Source organism: Bombina bombina, chromosome 1 (genome assembly GCF_027579735.1).
Source record: "Bombina bombina isolate aBomBom1 chromosome 1, aBomBom1.pri, whole genome shotgun sequence".
NCBI classification, from domain to species: domain Eukaryota; kingdom Metazoa; phylum Chordata; class Amphibia; order Anura; family Bombinatoridae; genus Bombina; species Bombina bombina.
Genome location: NC_069499.1, coordinates 1,455,736,837 through 1,455,762,176, shown reverse-complemented (window position 1 = coordinate 1,455,762,176; position 25,340 = coordinate 1,455,736,837). Strand labels below are relative to the sequence as shown.

Here is a 25,340-nt window from a genome sequence, read left to right as displayed (position 1 = left end):
TGTCTCTGAGTATTGCACACCTTGTGCTTTTGGGCACTCCAGTGATGTTGCAGCTCTGAAATATGGCCAAACTGGTGGCAAGTGGCATCTTGGCAGCTGCACGCTTGACTTTTCTCAGTTCATGGGCAGTTATTTTGCGCCTTGGTTTTTCCACACGCTTCTTGCGACCCTGTTGACTATTTTGAATGAAACGCTTGATTGTTCGATGATCACGCTTCAGAAGCTTTGCAATTTTAAGAGTGCTGCATCCCTCTGCAAGATATCTCACTATTTTTGACTTTTCTGAGCCTGTCAAGTCCTTCTTTTGACCCATTTTGCCAAAGGAAAGGAAGTTGCCTAATAATTATGCACACCTGATATAGGGTGTTGATGTCATTAGACCACACCCCTTCTCATTACAGAGATGCACATCACCTAATATGCTTAATTGGTAGTAGGCTTTCGAGCCTATACAGCTTGGAGTAAGACAACATGCATAAAGAGGATGATGTGGTCAAAATACTCATTTGCCTAATAATTCTGCACTCCCTGTACAATTGTGAGTGGATCATACAGAGGGTCAAAGAAGAAGCTGCATATCCCTCTATGAGCTAGATTATGAGTGGAGTGCTAACAGTGTCTGAGGACACCAGGGTCCCAAAGAGGTGCGCTCGTGTGGGAGAGAGATGAATCCAAACAGGCAATGAAGGCTGCACTCTTGATGAATATAGCAGTCGAGAAAACCCTAAAAACAAAAAGAGAGGCGCCACATAGTGAAGTACTAATAAGATCGCCAGACAATCAAATAGGACCAGAGCCCCTACAAGTAGCAACTCACAAAAGAAGCAGCACGACCGGAGTGCCAGACAGGACAGCACGGGACCCACAGAGTCGCCTGTAAGACTCAACCAGGCATCAGCCTGATGAAACAGCATTTGCTGCTGAGAAACGCGCTGCTGATTTTCTGTGTAATTTAATAAAATATACACTTTTTAATATCATCTACTTGCTCCTGGTCTTGTCGACTACCTGGGCCATCCCACTAACTTATTGTGCCTACAGGGTTTGCTACCTATCCTCCTACACTGACACGCCTGGCTAGCTGTCTGATCTCTCGCTCCCACTAGCATTGGCTACGACACGGCTCTCCGGATTGGACCGTCCGGTCACCTGACCCCACGCTTGACATTACTGACGCCTGGTTGAGTCTTACGGGCGACTCTGTGGGTCCTGTGCTGTCCTGTCTGGCACTCCGGTCGTGCCGCTTCTTTTGTAAATTGCTACTTGTAGGGGCTCTGGTCCTATTTGATTGTCTGGCGATCTTGTTTGTACTTCACTATGTGGCGCCTCTCTTTTTGTTTTTAGGTTTTTCTCGAGTGCTAACAGTAAAGCGTGAGTGATATCGGGTTTATTACGGCTGTTTGCATGTGCCGGAAGTAGCCCGTGTATTACAATTTAAAAGCAAACGCATTCACTTGACCACCATTGAATTTAACACGCATCAGGTTAGGGCGACTTCAGAGCTATGGTTAACTGTTATGCTCAAATAAAAAGTTGCATAAAATACATTAAAAATACTTTAAAAAGTACAGTTAAACTCATAATAACAAGATATAAAAAATATTATTAAAAAAAATTGCAATCAAATGTTATAAGGGCTAAAGATACGAGGTCTCAGGTGTTAGGAAAAAAAGGCAGGTAAAGGGCTTTAACAGAGAGATATATACATACATATACATGTCTAAATATGTATATGCATGTGTATGTATGTATATATAAATGCATATGTGTGTGCACAGATGTATTTATACATTTATGTGTTTTACTGTATATTTACTGTACATATTTAACATTCCAATGTTCTTCACTTTTTATTCTTAAATACATATTTACCTGTATATCTATTCCTATAATTCTATGGACATATATATGAATTTTACAAGGACAGTATCAGTTATATATATAGAAATATATAGTACATTATTTTCTATGTGAAGAACGTAGGAATGTAAAATATCAGTTTCACACATTGTGTTTCTCAATTTAGATCTTAACATGGTTGGTTAGTGCACATGAAAATGCGTTATTGAAATATTACATATAAAATATTTTAAAAATATATATAAATTATTAAAAAGTATTACAAATACTGAAAAATATAAAGATATATTCTATGGATTATTTAGATTTTTTTCCACTTTTTACGTTAATGTGGTCGCAATATTGTAACTTCGGCTTTTTGTGCAGAACAATCCAAAGTCCAATAATTAGCCCTCCACTCGAAATCTAGCTCTATGTTGTGTGGGCCAAAATTGTCCTGGGTTTTTAAATGCTTGGCACCTGCTTTCCCAACTCACTTAAGATTGCTTTTTTTCCCCAAACAATTTTTACGTAAACTGGCTGCATTTCATTTAGCTTTCAAATTTACTGATGCTCAGCTCACCTAATCTGCCCAATCAGGGCCGGACTGGGAACATAAATTGGCCTGGGTATTTTATGACAGAGAACTCCTCCCCCTCCTCACCCCCAATTTTTTTTTTAAATATTTAACCATACACAAATTTGATTGCCAAAAACTTTTCAAGTTTGTAACAGTCTTCAGTCCTATTAGTGATCACACATATTAAATAGTTTACTGATCAGCAGTGAAATAGTCTGAGATAATAGCAAGAAGTGCATTTAGCAGCATGTGTATTATAAGTGATTTTTACTCTTTTTTATTTTTTTTTATAAATACAGTGCACAAAACATCTTTTTAAAGCACTTTTGGTAGTTTTACCAAGGGAAATGTAAAACAGTGAATAGAAACTTCAGGTTTTAGACTTTATGCAGAGCAGCTATGAAGAACACTACACACTCACTTTTAGCAGAATCAAACAGGACATTTACATGAGCATTGACAGGCAAGACAGGGCAATGTTATATAAATCATCAACATTTTACTACAATGTAGGACTATCGTTAAAGGGATATGAAACTCATTTGTTTCTGTCATGATTTAGATAGACCATGCCATTTCAAGCAACTTTCTAATTTATTCCTACTGTATTATCAATTTTTCTTCGTTCTCTTGGTATCTTTATTTGAAAAAGCGGGAATGTAAGCTTAGGAGCCGGACCATTTTAGGTGCAGCACCCTGGGTAGTGCTTGCTGATTGGTGGCAACATTATTTCCCCTTGTTTGTAATTCTCATGCTCCTATAGAATCAGCAATGTGTAAATAAATATTTTGCCTGAGCTGAAATGGTATTGTGAGTGAGTTTCACTGCCTCTGAAACTGGGCCAGCTCATTGTCATAAGTGCCTCAAGGTTTTACAATCAGTCCAGCTGCTGAGACTGCCTACTGGGAAACTTCCTGGTGTCCTGCTGGCCCTGTGCCCAGTCTTTCCTGACAGACTGACACCCTCTCCTTTGACTAACCTTTTTAATGTAGAAAGTGATCCAAATGAAGATCACGTTGAGCAGAGGGAGTAGTGGGGCATAAAACAAGCCACCCCACACAAGGGTCTGCCCATACACCACATCAAGTACATTCTGAGACACCTGGAACGTTTCCTGGCCAATACAGGGAAAAATGAAGTACTGGTAACGAGACACAAGGAACCTACAGAGATAGACAGGAAAAGTGCATTAGTGAGAGGAAGAATAATTACCAGCAACTCCTGTGTGAATTATTTACATTATTCATGTCCTAAATCTGATACTACTTGTGTAAAAGAGATTGTCTCTGGACTCACTAAAGGGCCACTAAAGTCAAAATGAAATGCTTCATGATTCAGATAGAACTTAAATCAAAATCAATAAAAAAAAAAAAACAGTTTACTTCCATTATCAGATTGTGAACATCATTACTTTGAGGCACCAGCTCCTAATGAGTCTGTGATTTGCTGATGGCTGTCACATGATACGCGGGTAGGAAAATGGAAATTTTGTAAGATAAAAAATCTATTGCATATTTGGGGCGCGATACTACCTAAAATATTAAATCTCCCGTAACTGTCTAACCTGCCTCCCAAAAATAAGCCTGACACGTATACCCCTATATCCGCAATCACCCCTCTCACTCCTAATAATAAATGTATTAACCCCTAAACCGCCGCTCCCGGACCCCGCAGCACCTAAATAAAGTGTTTAACCCCTAAACCGCCGCTCCCGGACCCCGCCGCCACCTACATTAAATGTATTAACCCCTAATCTGACCGCCCTACACCGCCGCCACCTACATTAAATATATTAACCCCTAATCTGACCCCCCTACACCGCCGCCACCTACATTAAATATAGTAACCTCTAATCTGACCCCCCTACACCGCCGCCACCTACATTAAATATATTAACCTCTAATCTGACCCCCCTACACCGCCGCCACCTACATTAAATGTATTACCCCCTAAACTTAAGTCTAACCCTAACACCCCCCTAACTTAATTATTATTTAAATAAATATAAATAATATTACTATTATTAACTAAATTATTCCTATTTAAAACTAAATACTTACCTATAAAATAAACCCTAAGATAGCTACGATATAATTAATAATTACATTGTAGCTATTTTAGGGTTTATATTTATTTTACAGGCAACTTTGTATTTATTTTAACTAGGTACAATAGCTATTAAATAGTTAATAACTATTTAATAGATACCTAGTTAAAATAATTACAAAATTACCTGTAAAATAAATCCTAACCTAAGTTACAAATACACCTAACAATACACTATCAATAAATTAATTAATTAAATAAATTAACTACAATTATCTAAAATAAAATACAATTAAATAAACTAAACTATATTACAAAAACAAACAAACACTAAATTACAAAAAATAAAAAAATATTACAAGAAGTTTAATCTAATTACACCTAATCTAAGCCCCCTGGGCCCTAATAAAATAAAAAAGCCCCCCAAAATAATAAAATGCCCTACCCTATACTAAATTACAAATAGCCCTTAAAAGGGCCTTTTGCGGGGCATTGCCCCAAAGTAATCAGCTCTTTTACCTGTAAAAAAAAGAACAATCCCCCCCAACATTACAACCCACCACCCACACACCCCTACTCTAAAACCCACCCGATCCCCCCTAAAAAAAACCTACTACCCCATTGAAGATCACCCTACCTTGAGCCGTCTTCACCCAGCCGGGCACCAGTGGTCATCCGATGGGGCAGAAGAGGGCATCCGGACCGGCAGAAGTCTTCATCCTATCCGGGCAGAAGAGGACATCCGGACCGGCAGACATCTTCATCCAAGCGGCATCTTCTATCTTCATCCATCCGACGAGGAACGGCTCCAACTTGAAGACCTCCGGCGCGGAACATCCTTCTAGGCCGACGACTACCCGACGAATGGCTGGTCCTTTAAATTATGTCATCCAAGATGGTGTCCCTCGAATTCCGATTGGCTGATAGGATTCTATCAGCCAATCGGAATTAAGGTAGGAAAAATCCGATTGGTTGATCCAATCAGCCAATTGGATTGAACTTCAATCCGATTGGCTGATTAAATCAACCAATCGGATTTTTCCTACCTTAATTCCGATTGGCTGATAGAATCCTATGAGCCAATCGGAATTCGAGGGACGCCATCTTGGATGACGTCATTTAAAGGACCAGCCATCCATCGGGTAGTCGTCGGCCCGAGAAGGATGTTCCACGCCGTAGGTCTTCAAGATGGAGCCGTTCCTCGTCGGATGGATGAAGATAGAAGATGCCGCTTGGATGAAGATGTCTGCCGGTCCGGATGTCCTATTCTGCCCGGATAGGATGAAGACTTCTGCCGGTCCGGATGTCCTCTTCTGCCCAAATAGGATGAAGACTTCTGCCGGTCCGGATGTCCTCTTCTGCTCCATCGGATGACCACTGGTGCCCGGCTGGGTGAAGACGGCTCAAGGTAGGGTGATCTTCAATGGGGTAGTGTTAGGTTTTTTTAAGGGGGGATCGGGTGGGTTTTAGAGTAGGGGTGTGTGGGTGGTGGGTTGTAATGTTGGGGGGGGGATTGCTCTTTTTTTTACAGGTAAAAGAGCTGATTACTTTGGGGCAATGCCCCGCAAAAGGCCCTTTTAAGGGCTATTTGTAATTTAGTATAGGGTAGGGCATTTTATTATTTTGGGGGGCTTTTTTATTTTATTAGGGGGCTTAGATTAGGTGTAATTAGTTTAAACTTCTTGCAATATTTTTTTATTTTTTGTAATTTAGTGTTTTTTTTGTAATATAGTTTAGTTTATTTAATTGTATTTTATTTTAGATAATTGTAGTTAATTTATTTAATTAATTTATTGATAGTGTAGTGTTAGGTGTATTTGTAATTTAGGTTAGGATTTATTTTACAGGTAATTTTGTAATTATTTTAACTAGGTAGCTATTAAATAGTTATTAACTATTTAATAGCTATTGTACCTAGTTAAAATAAATACAAAGTTGCCTGTAAAATAAAAATAAACCCTAAAATAGCTACAATGTAATTATTAATTATATTGTAGCTATCTTAGGGTTTATTTTATAGGTAAGTATTTAGTTTTAAATAGGAATAATTTAGTTAATAATAGTAATATTATTTATATTTATTGAAATAATAATTAAGTTAGGGGGGTGTTAGGGTTAGACTTAGGTTTAGGGGGTAATACATTTAATGTAGGTGGCGGCGGTGTAGGGGGTCAGATTAGGGGTTAATACATTTAATGTAGGTGGCGGCGGGGTCCGGGAGTGGCGGTTTAGGGGTTAATACACTTTATTAGGTATTGCGGTGGGGGATTGCGGTTCACAGGTAGATAGACATTGCGCATGCGTTAGGTGTTAGGTTTTTTTTGCAGGCATTTTTGGGAGTTACGGTGCTCCAATACTCAGCGCAAGGCCTGCTACGACTGCATTTTATGGCGAGGTGAAAATGGAGTAAGATTTCTCAATTTTCGTCACGTAAGGCCTTGCGCTGGATATTGGATACCGACTTACGACGCGGTCCCATGTTAGCCTATGGGAGTAAAAATTGCGGGCGACGGGTGAAAAATACAGGCATAAGTTGTATGCTACGCCGTATATGTGATACCAAACCCGCGCAAAAACCGGCGTCGCCGGCTTTTGCGGGCGACGTTGCATATCGGATGGGGCCCTTGAAATTCAGTGTAAATGCTATTGGGTTGTCTTTTTATTGTGTAATTGCTGATTATGCAATTCTTCTGTATTCAATAGTCCTTTAAGTGTAGAATGGATTATCAAAACCTCAAGTTAGTCAGTGCTCATTATCTCTTCCTAAGTATAGAAAGTGTCAGCAAAAATCACTAGATGCAGAATAGACTATTAGTGTTTCATTTCTATTACTAGATATGGAAAGAAAATGCATTTCCTGTATTATTATCTGACGGCTAGATTACGAGTTTTGCGCTACGGTTTTAACGCTGAAAAAATTCAGCATAAAAACAGTAACGCAGCCATTACGAGTTGTGTTAGTATAGCTATACCGCAAGCATTTTAGCCTGTAACGCAACGTCAATCCTGCACTCAAAAAAATGACGTTTTTGCATGGGATTTCCATAGCGCCGGTATTACAGGTAGGCAATGTCCTACAAAAGGCCCTTTTAAGGTTAGGGTTTTTTCTTCTAAAGATGTGGTGAGTCCACGGGTTCATCTTAATTACTGTTGGGAATACCACTCCTCGCCAGCAGGAGGAGGCAAAGAGCACCACAGTAAAAACTATTAAGTATCACTTCCTTACCCATAAACCCCAGTTCAGTATGCTTTGCCTTTGCGTTGTCTCAGACCTGTTTGTGAGAGTTCCTGTGTATTACCTGGCTGCCTGACGTCCCTCCTGGTTCCTGATCCTTGGCTTGTTGCTGACTCTGCTGTTTTCCTTGTTGCTGATTCTGGCTCGTCTGACTATTTGCTTTGGCTCCTGACTCGGCTCGTCTGACTACCAGCTCTGGTTTTGAATCCTGGCTTCTTATTTGACTTGTGGACTTTTTATTATTTTTTTGCTATTAATAAAGGTGTGATTATTTTTGCACTTCTCGTCTTAGTCTGATTTCTGGCACCCTGACATTACGCAAAGGCCATGAATCCTGATGGTGCTAATAATCCACCTTTACCTGCCATCATTTCCAGGATGGATGTACAGGATCACCGCTTGGATCAATTTGCACTATCCCTGCAAAACCTGCTGACTCGCACTGCACATTTGGACCAAAGTGTCCCACAAGTTATGGCTGCTCCTGTTTCTGCTGCTGCACCTATGCCTACCAGGAGCATGTCCGGTTCTGCACCTCTACCTCAGCGATATGGAGGTGATCCTATTCAGTGCAGAGGGTTTTTGAACCAGGTGGGCATTTACTTTGAGATGTTACCTCAGGCGTTTCCCTCTGACAGAGCTAAGGTGGGATTTCTCATCTCGTTACTCTCTGACACAGCTCTTGCCTGGGCTAATCCCTTGTGGGAGACAAATAAACCTGTGATTTCAAATTACCCTGAATTTGTGGCCTCCTTTCGAAGGGTATTTGATGTTCCGGCTTGCTCCTCCTCTGCTGCTAAACGACTCATGTCCATTCAGCAAGGTACAAGATCTGTTGCTCAGTATGCTATTGAGTTCCGTACGCTTGCCGCAGAGGTAGATTGGAACAATGAAGCCCTTGTTGCTGCCTTCTTTCATGGACTCTCTGATGCGATTAAAGACGAAGTTGCTGCCAGAGATTTACCAGAGGATCTCGAGGCATTGGTGTCTTTTTTTTATCCTAATTGACATCAAACTCAGAGAGAGGTCCTCTTTCAAGGAGCGTTTGCGGAAGCCTCCTGTTCCGTTGTCTCCTACGTGTTCATTCCCACCCATGCCTCTCTTTCCTCCCATGCGTCCTGGTCCCGAGTCACCAGGTACTGCTGAGCCGATGCAGTTGGGATTCACGCGTCTCTCCGTGGCGGAGAGGGCCTTTAGGAGGAGGGAGGGGCTCTGCCTCTATTGTGGGTTACAGGGCCACCTTTTGAAGTCTTGTCCTACACGGCCGGGAAACGCTCACACCTAAGGTCCTGTCGGGGGCAGACCTTGGGTGGTTTATCCTCGTCCCCGGCACCGCTTAAGGAGAAACCTTTGGTCACAGTTGTCCTTTCCTGGGTGGACTCCTCCATAGTCACTCAGGCTCTTGTTGACTCCGGTGCTGCGGGCTATTTCATTGACAGTGCTTTTGTATCAAAGCACTCCATTCCTGTTTTGCCTCGGTCCATTCCGCTTGCTATTGAGGCCATTGATGGCAGGCCCCTTCAGCCCACACTCGTTACTCACGAAACTGCTCTGTTGTCCATGGCTGTTGGGGCTCTGCATTTTGAAACCCTCCAATTCCAGGTGATAAACTCTCCGCATTTTCCGGTTGTACTGGGTTATCCCTGGCTCCAAAAGCACAATCCCAGTCTCGACCGGCGCACGTCCGAATTTTTGTCATGGTCCCTGCAATGTATTTCCACTTGTCTTCGGAAACCAGTTAAAGTCTTGTGCACTTCTTCGGTATCTCAATTGTCAGAGGACTACTGAGAGTTCCTAGATGTTTTTGACAAGGTGCATGCCGGTACGTTGCCTCCTCACCGGTCTTACGATTGTGCCATAGACCTGCAACCCGGAGCCATTCCTCCTCGGGGCCGGGTGTACGCTCTGTCTGTTGCAGAGAATTGTGCTATGGAGGAGTATGTTGCTGATGCTCTGTCGCGGGGGATCATCCGCAAATCCTGCTCTCCTGCAGGGGCTGGCTTCTTCTTTGTGAAGAAAAAGGATGGCGAGTTAAGACCATGCATTGATTATAGGGGTCTTAATCATCTTACCATTAAGAATGCTTACCCTATTCTGCTCATTACGGAACTCTTTGACCGCCTCAAGGGAGCTACGGTCTTTACTAAACTTGATTTGAGAGGAGCGTACAATCTCGTTAGGATTAAGGAGGGCCACGAATGGAAAACAGCATTTAACACCAGGAGCGGATATTATGAGTATCTTGTAATGCCCTTTGGCCTATGTAATGCTCCTGCTGTTTTCAGGAATTTATTAATGATGTCCTACGAGATATGTTGCAACAGTGTGTTGTGGTGTACTTAGACGACATCCTCATACACTCACCCACACTTGAGGCTCATCGTTCTGATGTTACACTGGTTCTTCAGAGACTACGTGAGAACGGCCTGTTTTGTAAACTCGAGAAATGTGAGTTCCATCAGACTCAAGTAACCTTCCTAGGTTATGTTATCTCTGTTGCAGGGTTCTCCATGGATCCTGACAAGTTATCTGCAGTTCTGCAGTGGCCTCGCCCAGTTGGTCTTCGGTCTATTCAACGTTTTTTGGGGTTCGCCAATTACTATAGAAAGTTTATTAAAAACTTTTCTTCCTTGGTCAAACCTATCACAGACATGACCCGTAAAGAGAATGATCCACTCCATTGGTCACCTACTGCCATTAAGGCCTTTGATAGTCTTAAGACTGCCTTTGCTGCCGCTCCAGTTCTGGCTCATCCTAACCCTGTCCTGCCTTTCGTTCTTAAGGTCACTGCGTCTGAGACTGGAGTAGGTGCCCTCTTGTCTCAACGTCCTACGCCCGACGGTTCCTTGCATCCGTGTGGTTTCTTCTCTAAGAAATTGTCTCCAGCGGAGTGCAGTTATGAAATTGGTGACAGGGAATTACTGGCCATAATTTTGGCACTCAAGGAATGGAGGCATCTTCTCGAGGGTACTAGCGTGCCAGTGCTCATTCTTACTGACCACAAGAATTTAACTTATCTATCTGAAGCAAAACGTTTGTCGCCCGACAGGCCAGATGGGCGCTAATTTTGTCTCGGCTTAATTATGTGGTCTCCTACCTGCCTGGTAGTAAGAATTTTAGGGCTGATGCCCTCTGTCGACAATTTTCGCCTCTGTCCAAGGAGTCTGTACCTACTCCTGTTATACCTCCTGACCATATTTTGGCTACCATATGTACTAATTTGACTTCTCCCTTGGGGGAGGAGATCCTGGCTGCACAAACCAATGCACCTCCTGAGAAACCTAGTGGTAAGTGTTTTGTTCCTGAGAGTCTTCGAACTAAACTTTTGCACACTTACCACTATCCTAAAGCCGCAGGTCAGCCAGACAAGAACCAAATGATTTGGTCTGTCACTCGACAATTCTGGTGGCCAGGTCTTCGTTCTGATGTTGCTGCGTATGTTGCCTCCTGCTCAGTTTGTGCACAGAATAAGACTCCTCAACGTCTTCCTGTGGGTCTTCTTCAACCTATTGCTAATGGTGAGCGTCCTTGGACACATCTTTCCATGGACTTCATTGTCGAGCTCCCTGTTTCCAATGGCAATACTGTTATCCTTATGGTGGTTGACCGTTTTTCACATTGCATTCCCTTGATGAAGCTGCCTACCGCTCAGGAGCTTGCTTCAATTTTTGCCCAGGAGGTCTTCCGTTTACATGGGTTACCCACGGAGATAGTGTCGGACCGGGGTAGCCAGTTTGTCTCCAGATTTTGGCGTTCCTTTTGTGCTCAAATGGGGATCCAGCTTTCCTTCTCCTCGGCATATCACCCTCAATCCAATGGGGCTGCGGAACGGTCTAATCAAGCTCTGGAACAGTTCCTCCGTTGCTATGTCTCAGATTACCACAATAATTGGTCTGAACTGTTACCTTGGACAGAGTTTGCTCGTAATAGTGCTATTAATGCTTCCTCCAAGTTATCCCCATTCATGGAGAATTATGGGTTTCAATCATCCTTGTTGCCCGATTCATTCATGTCTCAGGGTATTCTGGCTTTGGAGGAGCATATTAGAGAGAGTTTGCAGCACCTGTGAGCGTATTGTTGTAGTGGCTTATTTATGAATGCACCCCTAGTGTATAACACCTGCTTCAAATCTCATCACATCACAAAAGCCCCCAGAAAGTTCCGTGTGCATGCATACGACCTGCAAATGGTTTTCTGATGTGGCGCTGATTCTGGGGACCCACCTTGAAACTTCCTTGCTCCAGATCCCCTCTGAATTCTGTGCATCCACAGCGATAGCCAGGAGGTCGAGCCGCGGCGTGGGTCCCTACAGCGTCTCAGCGTGTGTGCGGTCAATCCGGAACTCTGTGACGTCACAGCTGGGAGCGGAAGGATCCTGCAGGTGAGGAGAGTCCACGACCAAGGGAGACCGTTGTACCAGCAAAGTACCGTGCCTTACAGGGGTGATTCACTGCTGCTCTGGATGTGTGTGTGAGTACCCGTGCCTTTAAGCATATCCAATCAGGCAGTAATTCAAAAACGAGAAGAGGCACCGGGTAATTTCACAAACAAAAACGTCCTTTATTAAAGAGTTAAAACAGGAGACACTTCGGAAAAAGCCTTAATCCTCAAGGGCGAAGGTGGAGTGGAGGTACCCCACGTACCCTGGTGCTGACATGTTTCGGCAAATGCCGTAATCGTAGCCATGATTACGGCATTTGCCGAAACATGTCAGCACCAGGGTACGTGGGGTACCTCCACTCCACCTTTGCCCTTGAGGATTAAGGCTTTTTCCGAAGTGTCTTCTGTTTTAACTCTTTAATAAAGGACGTTTTTGTTTGTGAAATTACCCGGTGCCTCTTCTCGTTTTTGAATTACCACTTTGGAGGAGCATCTCCGGCAACTCCGTTCCACGTGGGTGCAGATTCAGGATTGCCTTCATCGTTCTATGCAGCGCCAAAAGTTCCAGGCTGATCGTAGGCGTCTGCCCGCACCTTCCTACCAGGTTGGTGAGAGAGTTTGGCTGTCCTCCCGCAACTTGAACCTTCGTGTGCCTTCCAATAAATTGTCTCCCCGTTATGTTGGTCTTTTTCGAATACTTCGACGGGTTAATCCTGTGGCCTACGATCTTGACCTTCCTCCTGCTATGCGCATCTCCAATGTTTTTCATGTCTCCCTCTTGAAACCATTGTTTTGTAATCGGTTTACCACTGTGTTGCCTCGTCCCCATCCTATCTTTGTTGACAACCATGAGGTGTATGAGGTCAGCAGCATTATTGACTCTCGTATGTCCAGGGGCCGTGTACAGTATTTGGTTCACTGGAGGGGCTACGGTCCGGAGGAGCGTTCTTGGGTTCCCTCCTCTGATGTTCATGCTCCCGCCCTCCTCCGTGCCTTCCATGCCCGTTTCCCCAATAAGCCTTTTGTCCTCCCGCGGGGGAGGGGTCGTTGAGGGGAGGGTACTGTCAGGGTTTTTCCCTGTTTTGTTTGCCATGTGCTGCTTGCAGCCATTTTACTCACCTCTCTTCCTGACTATGGTGCATTGTGGGGGATGCTGCTCATTTCCTGCACCTCCTTTTATGGCCAGACTGGTGTGCATCATCCATGTGAGACAGGATGCAGTCTCAGAATTGTGATGCCATCACTTATTATTTAAAGGGCCTCTGTTCAGTATGCTTTGCCTTTGCGTTGTCTCAGACCTGTTTGTGAGAGTTCCTGTGTATTACCTGGCTGCCTGACGTCCCTCCTGGTTCCTGATCCTTGGCTTGTTGCTGACTCTGCTGTTTTCCTTGTTGCTGATTCTGGCTCGTCTGACTATTCGCTTTGGCTCCTGACTCGGCTTGTCTGACTACCAGCTCCGGTTTTGACTCCTGGCTTCTTATTTGACTTGTGGACTTTTTATTATTTTTTTGCTATTAATAAAGGTGTGATTATTTTTGCCTTGTGGACTTTTTATTATTTTTTTGCTATTAATGAAGGTGTGATTATTTTTGCACTTATCGTCTCAGTCTGATTTCTGGCACCCTGACACCTAGTCTCTGTAAGGAAGAGGTATCCTCTCATACTTAGGAGCTGTCGTCATGTCAGACAGCGGTGCAGGTAAGTGCAGGTCTTCCTGGTGGGAGAGAGGCACTTAAGCTTCCCTGCTTAAATATATGTAAGGGACAGTATTAGCTCATCCATGGGATGGGGTTCGCTATGACATGTAGCAGGCACAGTGTTGGGAGAGACTGTGTGGGACACAATGTGTTTTTTTACTATGGGCTCGTTTTGAGTGTTGGGTGCTGCACTAGCTTTTAATTGTAAGCTTGCGATAGTTAAGCTGGTTGTTACTATTAGAAGACGGGCGGTTTTAAATTATCCACGCCCACCTCCTTCCCTGGTCTGCTTATGTCATCGGGCCTGCTTGTCTAGGCTATGTTCACTGCGGAGGCTGTTTTGTATACACGGCTGCGTGGTGAGGGAGCGCATAGAAGAGTTCTGTTTCACACGGTGGTAAGGGCACCTCAGTATACTGAGGTGCGGAGGGAGGTTGAGTTAGAGAAGTATTTTTTTTTAAGAAAAGAAAAAATTGCTAATTTAGTTAGAATTTGGCAACAAGGGGGGGCGGAGCTAGCCGCCAAAGCAACTAGAAGCACACTCTCACAGCTCCTGGCTTTAATAGAGAATAAAGGGGTTTTTTTCTGATCAGAAAAGCCTATAACTAGTTATGGACGCACTCTGAACCCCTGCCTAAGAGACTGACACATAGATTTGGAGAAGATCCGGGAGATTTTCCGTAACCCATTGCCGGAGTGGCCTGTTGAGGCCTAGCTACTAAGAGGTGCAGAGATGACGGATTCCCGCATGGCTCTCCTAGCCCTTTTTGAAGAATATGACCGGAACCTCAAAAACAGACTGGACCGGCTTATCTCGGCTGCTGCGTGTCAGGAAGAGACTGAAGGTGGCACTGAAACTCGTGTAGAAATGGCCGCACCCATGACTGCCTCCCAGGGGACTGCTACCCGACATTTACTTTCAGAGATAACCTACTCTCTGGAGGCCGCCCCAACTCGTGGAAGCGGTGATCACTCACCATATCCCTCTGTCCTGGACGGTGCGGTCGATGCTTACAGCGCATACAAAACGCATACGCACCTGCAGGAGGGATCAGCTGTGGGGAGCGCTGGAGACGGGCCCGCTGAGATAAGTGAAGAAGAGGTGACAGTTATGTCCGGTCAGGAGAACGCAACCCTAGAGGTAGATTACCTTGCTGGGTGGGCTTTTTCCTCCCGCTGTCTGGACCTGCAGGATAGTCGCTCTGCCACATACAAGTTTGTGCCTTTTTCTCACAGTCTTAGTGACTTTGGCTGTATCGTCAGGAAGGTTGGAGTTGGGTGATCCATTTTACAGAGACAACAGATGACAAAAGCTTTTGGCGGCAGTTCCATCTTGCATACCTTCTATAGCCGCAATAAAGCTTAGTGCTTGGACACATTAACTTTCTATATAGCAGCTGAGAATAATGATTCTGCACTCATGAAGAATGATTTCGGAAACTGTGCAGACTGAGTAACCTACCCCTCCTGCTGTTAATATCCTTCGTAGAACACATAGAGATTTTATGACAATAGTTGTAATTGCTTACTTTGATCCTTTTATTACCGTTAATACAACTGATATATACTTTGCACTGCCTATGGCCCTGCAGATCAAAAATCGTAATTGGGTGACAACCTTATAGTGGTAGTGGATATTATATGTTTTGATCTGCAGCACCATCTCACATATCCTATATGTTTCCAATTAAGTTCGGTGCATAGACTCTTTAAATGACTCATTATGGTTGAAATCAAGGTCTCTACACTTATGACGAATAATGCCTGAATCTGAGATGATTGTGTAACTGACTCCTCCTGTTGTATATAACTTGTGAAGAGCTAATGGAGATTTGAGGGTTATAGCCGTAGATGGTTAGAGCTTGACAAAGAGTATATGCGGAACTGAATGTTATGTGAATGCTACTTATGCAATACTACTCCAGTGTTCATTTAAGCTGATAAATAAGTATTTTAAGTAAGGCCCTTGATATATAGACTCATTATGTATCCGTTAATGCCTCAACCTGGTTAACTATCTCCTGTAAATAGATATTCACTAAATGTAACATTCCTAGAGCCCTTATTATATGTTTTGTGGGACTCTTTTTCTTATACATATGTATTGAGTCAAAAGTATGGTAGTTCCCTACTGATAATACACGATGTGAGGAACAGAACATCTACGCCAAATATAACTTAAGCTTCATAGCTTATCCAAGGAAGGGGACTCTATTACTAACCCTGAAGCCGCCCCCCCCCCCCCCCACTGTGAGGTAAGGGATAAATAGTTTATCCTCCACACTCCCTATTTGACAGAGTTATGTAGTCTCTGTCCTGTTCGTGGAGCCTCTGGTATGATTTCTATCTGCATGTGTGTAAGAATGGCTCTCCGGATCCTATTACTAAAAGATGTATTATATGTATTACTCTGTATATCAAAGTCTGCAAACTGGCTATCTCCACAATTTTGGTATAGATACTAGCTCAAGTATATATTCAATGTATAAGATTGATTTTTTTGACTGCGATTAGTTATATACCTTTACCTATTAGCATTCAGGCTTTCTGGCGAAGCAGTTTTTGCAGCTCTATTATCATGATATAATGTTTAGCATGAGTATATTTAATGCTATGTTTAAGTTTATCATTTCCTTCAACCTTAATACTAGTTTTCTGGACCTACCCAGGGTCCTAGTAGACATATGAAGGAATCTGTACAGTGTAGACCTAGTTTGGGCCTGCACTTCCCAAAAATCCTCCGATTAGCAAATTGATTCCATTGGGGTCCAAAAGTGGCCTCAGGTGTCTTTGAGGAAAAAGAGGGTGTTTTTAGGTTTGCTCCCCAATACTTAACCATTCGAGTTATGTTTCAATTTGGGAACACTATGTAACTGTTTTGATCAGAGAACTACCCCTAAATATTTGCTTATGTATTTCTTATGTACGTGATATTTACTCTGCATTTTCTGTTTGACATAAGTTTGATTGAGCAAACCATTTGCTGTCCTTGTAACTGTTATTCCCTCAATAAAAAAAAAAAAAAAAAAAAAAAAAAAAAAGAATTTGGCAACAAGTTCAGGGTTAGTGTTCCCCCTTTTTGCCTTATCAATCTAGGGTGAGCCTTAGCACTAAGAGTTCTGTTGAATAGCGATTACCGTTTACGGTTTTCTAGAGGATATTAACCAGATATGTCTGACATGGATCAGGAGTCCACTCAGTTAAAAACTTGTTTAGGTTTGTGTTTAGACGCACAAATTGCAGCACCCATGCAGTTCTGTTCTTCCTGTGTTAAACAAACATTGCAAGGTAAAGATACGTTTTTTAATGTGGAGCCTAATGTCTCAGGAGGATGCTGTCCAGGTGATACCAGGGCCTTCCCCTATTTCGTCCCAAGGCTCTATGGCATCTAACACTGTGTCCTGCGGTTCCTCTCTTACTCCCAGTGGAGCATTTTTAAAGGCAGAGATTGCTGCACAGGTATCTTCAGCGGTATCTGCAGCTTTGGCCGAGTTTCCCAGATTTTCTATCTAAGCATGAGTTTTCGGAGTCAGTAATCGAGACTATGATCCAGGCTCGTAAGCTGGTTACCAGGAATATTTACCATAAGATATAGAGAAAATATATTTTTTGGTGTGAAGCCAAGGGATATTCTTGGAGTAATATAAACCAAATATCTCACAGCGCTTTACCCACTAAGAATCCTTATAGCTCCTTGGGGTAAGGATACCTATCTTGGGGTCGATCCGATAAAAATCGTCGCCTGCAAAAGCTGGCGACGCCAATATTTGCGCGGGTTTGGTATCCTATATACGGCGTAACCTAGAAGTTACGCGCGTATACTTCTGCCGTCGCCCGTAGTTTTTTGGGCCATGGGCAGGTATACCAAACCCGCGCAGTTTGGTATCCAATATACAGCGTAAGGACTTACGTGGCGAAAATGGAGAAATCTTACTCCATTTTCACCTCGCCACAAAAAGCAGCCGTAAGAAGCCTTACGCTGACTATTGGAGCCCCGTAACTCTCTAAACTAGCTGCTAAATAAACCTAACACCTAACGCATGCGCAATGTCTATCTACCTGTCAACCGCGATCCCCCGCCGCAATCCCTAATAAAGTATTTAACCCCTAAACCACCGCCATCTACATAAACTAACCCCCTACTGTGAGCCCCTAAAACCGCAGCCATCTACCTGATCTATCCCCTAATCTGACCCCTTACACCGCCGCCAGCTATATTAATATTGTTAACCCCTAATCTAATATCCATAAAGTAATAAACTCTATTACCAGCCCTTAAAAGGGCCTTTTGCAGGGCTTTGCCCCAAAGTTAACAGCTCTTTTGCCCTATAACCTGCCCTCCCTACACCGCTGCACCTATATTAATGGTATTAACCCCTAATATAAGCCCCTTACACCACCGCCATCTATATTAAAATTATTAACCCCTAATTTAATCTACCTACCCCGCCGCCAGCTATATTATCTATATTAACCCTAAGTATATTATAGTTAATATAGTTATTACATTATATATATATTAACTATATTAACCCTAATTATATTAGGGTTAATATAGTTAATATAGTTACTATAGTATTTATATTAACTATATTAACTCTATCTAACCCTAACACCCCTAACTAAATTCTTATTAAATAAATCTAATTTATATTATAAACTAAAATATTCCTATTTAAATCTAAATACTTACCTATAAAATAAACCCTAAGATAGCTACAATATAATTAATAATTACATTGTAGCTATGTTAGGGTTTATATTTATTTTACAGGTAAATTGTTAATTATTTTAACTAGGTATAATAGCTATTAAATAGTTATGAACTATTTAATAGCTACCTAGTTAAAATAATTACCCAATTACCTGTAAAATAAATCCTAACCTAAGTTACAAATACACCTACACTATCAATACATTAAATAAACTACAAATATCTATCTAAAAATACAATTAAACTAAACTAAACTAAATTACAAAAAAAAAAACACTAAATTACAAAAAATAAAAAAAAGATTACAAGATTTTTAAGCTAATTACACCTATTCTAAGCCCCCTAATAAAATAATAAACCCCCAAAATAAAAAAATTCCCTACCCTATTCTAAATTAAAAATAGTTCAAAGCTCTTTTACCTTACCAGCGATTCGATATATATAGGAGCACCACAGAGGGCTAAGGTATATCACAGGACTAATCTAGATCAAATAATTCCAAGAAAACAAACTTGTAAATCTAAGTCCAACAAATATCTGTTAAAATTCCTTTTAATCACTTTGGGTTATATACAATTAAACCCATCACATGTGTTCCATTACAATACAATCTAAAATGCAATGCAAATACAATCAAAAATAGAGAGTACAAAATACAATAAAAATTTATGGGATCTTGAAGTTCTGTCTTTTATATAGTATAAAAACTGAGCTTATAGCTACAAGTCCGGATTTAGACTACTATCAGTCAGCTATGTAATACTGAAGAAGCTTAGAGCTGATGGTGTGAAGTTAAACTAGAAATATTTAAGATTCGAGTAGGGATCCGGGTAACAGCTACCCAATCACAGATTACACTTGCGCAAGTTGAATTAGGGTCACAAATATCCAGTAGTGGAAGTTATAAACAAGTGATGACAGGAAGTATACGATCTAATTTGTGCTCAATATAATATAATCAAATTACAATCCAATTTGTTAAAAATAATAAAATCCTAAACAATTGCACTCCAAACCCACAAGTTACAGAATTCGAAAATTAAAAATGAAAATAAATATAAAATCTGAGTAAAAACTGTGATCCAAAGATAAAGTGACTTTGTGAGAAAAAAAAAAAATATATACAAATTGTGCAAACAAATGATGTGTTATATATAAACCAAATCCAACCTAGCTAGAACAATACCGGTATGTTCTGAACAAATTAAACTAAAATCATCTTAACCTTAGTGGGAGATTTACAAACTTCTTTGTAAGAAAAATGTACAAACAAATGCAAATAATCCCTAATATAAAAAGTGAATATATGTGCGTGGATCCTTAACTCCCTCAAAAAATACTGGCAATCTCCTAATCGAATAATATCCTAGAGAATCAGATGTAAACAATGAGTCAAATACAGAAATCCTAAATTGGAAAAATAAGGAGTATAAAATAAAAATAAAAAATAAAGTCTGAATGGTCCTGTGAACAGAGTCCTATTATGGATTTAAAAGTCAGTTAAAAATCCAATTCCTGGTGTCCCTCGATAGGGTCCAATGTAGCTGATGATCCTAACTTTTTAGGGATCCCAGTCGTGATCAATACAAACAATACCTAAAAAAGAAAGTGCACTAAACAAACAGCCTATGGGGTGCAGAGTATTGGTAAATAAACTCACCCCACTCAGCAATATCCTGGAAATATGGCAAGCCTCACAAATCGTATGCCGATTGTCCGTCTACGCGTTTCGGCCCTCTGATGGGCCTTTCTCAAGACATAGTGAGGCTAAGGGTTTACTAACCTTATATAGTGTTCTTAGGGATATTTTCCTAGAGTGTTGGCGCCAAAATGCCTCAGGATGGGACCGGATTGCCCGCCAACATTTTTCGGCCAATATCGCTAAACCGGAAGTGCGGGTTGTACATACTTCCAGTAGGTCATATCCGGTATTTCAGTAGCCATTTTGAAAAAGGGCATTTGGAATTGTAATAGGGCAACTACAAAACTTGCAGAATGGGTTACTGGGGAATGATTCTCTTATGCTCCCATATCTATTTTTAGAGAGTGTTGTCTTATTCACAATTCGAGACTTATTTAGCTCTTGGATTATAAACATAATTTTATGTCTCATTCTTTTTTATCCGTTTATGATCTAATAATCTCTGATTTTATCTAGAGTTGGTTTGGTTATGGGATTTTTTACATAAGATAAGGGTGAATTTAATGATTTTAGGCTTCCATATTCCAGGATTTACAAATATTAGAAACATTAAAATTTATAAAAATTACGTTAAGAATTACATGCAGCATATTGGTAACATGTGTATAAAATTAGATTTTCTATGTTGATTAGTATGTATTGGTTGGCTTCAATGTTATATTTTCATAAACGGATAAAAAAGAATGAGACATAAAATTATGTTTATAATCCAAGAGCTAAATAAGTCTCGAATTGTGAATAAGACAACACTCTCTAAAAATAGATATGGGAGCATAAGAGAATCATTCCCCAGTAACCCATTCTACAAGTTTTGTAGTTGCCCTATTACAATTCCAAATGCCCTTTTTCAAAATGGCTACGGAAATACCGGATATGACCTACCGGAAGTATGTACAACCCGCACTTCCGGTTTAGCGATATTGGCCGAAAAATGTTGGCGGGCAATCCGGTCCCATCCTGAGGCATTTTGGCGCCAACACTCTAGGAAAATATCCCTAAGAACACTATATAAGGTTAGTAAACCCTTAGCCTCACTATGTCTTGAGAAAGGCCCATCAGAGGGCCGAAACGCGTAGACGGACAATCGGCATACGATTTGTGAGGCTTGCCATATTTCCAGGATATTGCTGAGTGGGGTGAGTTTATTTACCAATACTCCGCACCCCATAGGCTGTTTGTTTAGTGCACTTTCTTTTTCTTTTTTAGGTATTGTTTGTATTGATCACGACTGGGATCCCTAAAAAGTTAGGATCATCAGCTACATTGGACCCTATCGAGGGACACCAGGAATTGGATTTTTAACTGACTTTTAAATCCATAATAGGACTCTGTTCACAGGACCATTCAGACTTTATTTTTTATTTTTATTTTATACTCCTTATTTTTCCAATTTAGGATTTCTGTATTTGACTCATTGTTTACATCTGATTCTCTAGGATATTATTCGATTAGGAGATTGCCAGTATTTTTTGAGGGAGTTAAGGATCCACGCACATATATTCACTTTTTATATTAGGGATTATTTGCATTTGTTTGTACATTTTTCTTACAAAGAAGTTTGTAAATCTCCCACTAAGGTTAAGATGATTTTAGTTTAATTTGTTCAGAACATACCGGTATTGTTCTAGCTAGGTTGGATTTGGTTTATATATAACACATCATTTGTTTGCACAATTTGTATATATTTTTTTTTTTTTTTTTCTCACAAAGTCACTTTATCTTTGGATCACAGTTTTTACTCAGATTTTATATTTATTTTCATTTTTAATTTTCGAATTCTGTAACTTGTGGGTTTGGAGTGCAATTGTTTAGGATTTTATTATTTTTAACAAATTGGATTGTAATTTGATTATATTATATTGAGCACAAATTAGATCATATACTTCCTGTCATCACTTGTTTATAACTTCCACTACTGGATATTTGTGACCCTAATTCAACTTGCGCAAGTGTAATCTGTGATTGGGTAGCTGTTACCCGGATCCCTACTCGAATCTTAAATATTTCTAGTTTAACTTCACACCATCAGCTCTAAGCTTCTTCAGTATTACATAGCTGACTGATAGTAGTCTAAATCCGGACTTGTAGCTATAAGCTCAGTTTTTATACTATATAAAAGACAGAACTTCAAGATCCCATAAATTTTTATTGTATTTTGTACTCTCTATTTTTGATTGTATTTGCATTGCATTTTAGATTGTATTGTAATGGAACACATGTGATGGGTTTAATTGTATATAACCCAAAGTGATTAAAAGGAATTTTAACAGATATTTGTTGGACTTAGATTTACAAGTTTGTTTTCTTGGAATTATTTGATCTAGATTAGTCCTGTGATATACCTTAGCCCTCTGTGGCGCTCCTATATATATCGAATCGCTGTTACTTCATTTTAGATCTGATAGGGGATCTTCCTTATAGTGTAGCAGGTATATTTTTACCAAAGGCGCTGGAAACTTCATTTCTGTTGCTAATAATCTTTTACCTTACCAGCCCTTAAAAGGGCCTTTTGTGGGGGCATGCCCCAAAGAAAACTGCTCTTTTGCCTGAAAAAAACAACACAATACCACCCCCCAACATTACAACCCACCACCCACATACCCCTAATCTAACCCAAACCCCCCTTAAATAAACCTAACACTACCCCCCTGAAGATCTCCCTACCTTGTATTCACCCCGCCGGGCAGAACTCTTCATCCGATCCGGGCGATGTCCAATCAAGCGGCAAAGAAGAATTCTTCGTCCCGGCGATGTCTTTCTCCAAGCGGCAGCAAAGTCTTCTTCCATCTGGCAGCATCTTCCATCAAGCAGCATCTTCAATCTTCATTCATCGCTCCACTGACGCGGAGCATCCATCCCGGCCGACGACTGAACGACGAATGAGGTACCTTTAAATGACGTCATCCAAGATGGCGTCCATCGAATTCCGATTGGCTGATAGGATTCTATCAGCCAATCGGAATTAAGGTAGAAAAATCTGATTGGCTGATTGAATCAGCCAATCAGATTCAAGTTCAATCTGATTGGCTGATTGGTTCAATATTAATATTAGATTTATTTTAATAAGAGTTTAGTTAGATAGGGTTATTATACTTAATATATATATATATAATATAATAACGATATTAACTATATTAACCCTAATATAATTAGGGTTAATATAGTTAATATATATAATATAATAACTATATTAACTATATTAACCCTAATATAATTAGGGTTAATATAGTTAATATAGCTGGCGGCGGTGTAGGGGGATTAGATTAAGGGTTAATACATTTATTATAGGTGGCCACGGTGTAGGGGGATGTAAATTGTAGGCAAAAGAGCAGTTTACTTTGTGACAAAGCCCCGCCAAAAACGCCCTTTTAAGGGCTGGCAAAAGAGCTGTTACTTTGGGGCATGCCCCGCAAAAAGCCCTTTTAAGGGCTGGCAAAAGAGCTGTTACTTTGGGGCAATGCCACGCAAAAAGCCCTTTTCAGGGCTATTTGTAGGGCTAGACTTAGGTTTAGTGGTAGGGATAGTTTAGTATTTTAGGGGTTAAATAATTTAATATAGATGGCGGCGGGGTAGGGGGATTAGATTAGGGGTTAATAATTTAAAAATAGATAGCGGCGGGGTAGGGGCTCACTTTAGGGGGTAGGTAAGGTAGATGGCGGCGGTGTTAGGGGCTCACTTTAGGGGGTTATAGATTTAATATAGCTGGCGGCGGTTTAGGGGTTAATAACTTTATTATGTTGCGGCGGGGTTTGGGAGCGGCGGTTTAGGGGTTAATACATATTTTATTGTTAGGCTAGTGAGGGGGGATAGCGGATAGAGGGTTAGACGTGTCGGGCTATGTTAGGGAGGCGTGTTAGACGTGTCGGGCTATGTTAGGGAGGCGTGTTAGACAGTGCGGGTGATTTAGACTTTAGTCAGGTTTTGTAGGCGCCGGCAGTTTCTAACGTGCCGTAAGTCACTGGCGAAGCCAGAAATTTGTACTTGCGCAGATTTCTGGACATCGCTGGTTTATCCGACTTACGGCACTTTAGCATCTGATGGCGCCGTATATGGGATAGCTCGAGTTGCGAGCTGAAACTGCGGGCGACGCAGGTTCCCTCGCTTGCGCCGCAAACTACGATCTATATCGGATCGCGCCCCTTATCCTATGTGTATAGATTAAAATGAGCAAAATCTAAGGAGCGCCTATGAAAAGGCTAAGGATATGTATTTAAAATGTTAACATTTATTTTAAACAATAAAACTAGCAAACAATCATAGTAGTAGATAATTCAATTACAATAAAAACATGGATCCATGTAATAACTAACAGATTAAAACATATAGTCTAAAATATATAAAACAATATACTGTATTGCAATGATCCTGTAGATCCAAATGGCAATTGGAAATAGCAAATTGGATTTTATATTAGAATGTCTCTGAGTCCGATGTGTGGGGATAAGTAAAATGAATCCTTAGGAATGATACTGAATCCTTAAGACGTAGTATTCGACCCCTTCCCAAAGTTAGTGATAAGGATGAGAAGTGAAGAAATAGTGAAAAAAACTAAATTTATGCTTACCTGATAAATTTCTTTCTTTTGTGATGTACCGAGTCCACAGATTCATCCTTACTTGTGGGATATTGCCCTTCCTGACAGGAAGTAGCAAAGAGAGCACCACAGCAGAGCTGTCTATATAGCTTCTCCCCTAACTCCACCCCCCAGTCATTCGACCGAAGGCCAAGGAAGAAAAGGAGAAACTATAAGGTGCAGAGGTGACTGAAGTTTTCATAAAAAAAATACTATCTGTCTTGAATAGACAGGGCGGGCCGTGGACTCGGTACATCGCAAAAGAAAGAAATTTAACAGGTAAGCATAAATTTTGTTTTCTTTTGCATGATGTACCGAGTCCACGGATTCATCCTTACTTGTGGGATACCAATACCAAAGCTTTAGGACACGGATGAAGGGAGGGACAAGACAGAAACCTAAACGGAAGGCACCACTGCTTGCAAAACCTTTCTCCCAAAAATAGCCTCTGAAGAAGCAAAAGTATCAAATTTGTAAAATTTGGAAAAGGTATGAAGCGAAGACCAAGTCGCAGCCTTACAAATCTGTTCAACAGAAGCATCATTTTTAAAAGCCCATGTGGAAGCCACCGCTC

At 41.1% G+C, this 25,340-nt stretch overlaps 1 protein-coding gene across 2 annotated transcripts in view; it reads right to left on the bottom strand.

The window, feature by feature from the left end:
- Positions 1-25,340, bottom strand: part of TMC8 (transmembrane channel like 8) — a 216,632-nt gene that overhangs the window by 66,607 nt on the left and 124,685 nt on the right. For both annotated transcript variants that reach the window (XM_053706053.1, XM_053706045.1), the window contains exon 12: positions 3,399-3,582. In XM_053706053.1, coding sequence (XP_053562028.1) covers positions 3,399-3,582 — 184 coding nt within the window. The remainder of the gene's footprint in view (positions 1-3,398; positions 3,583-25,340) is intronic.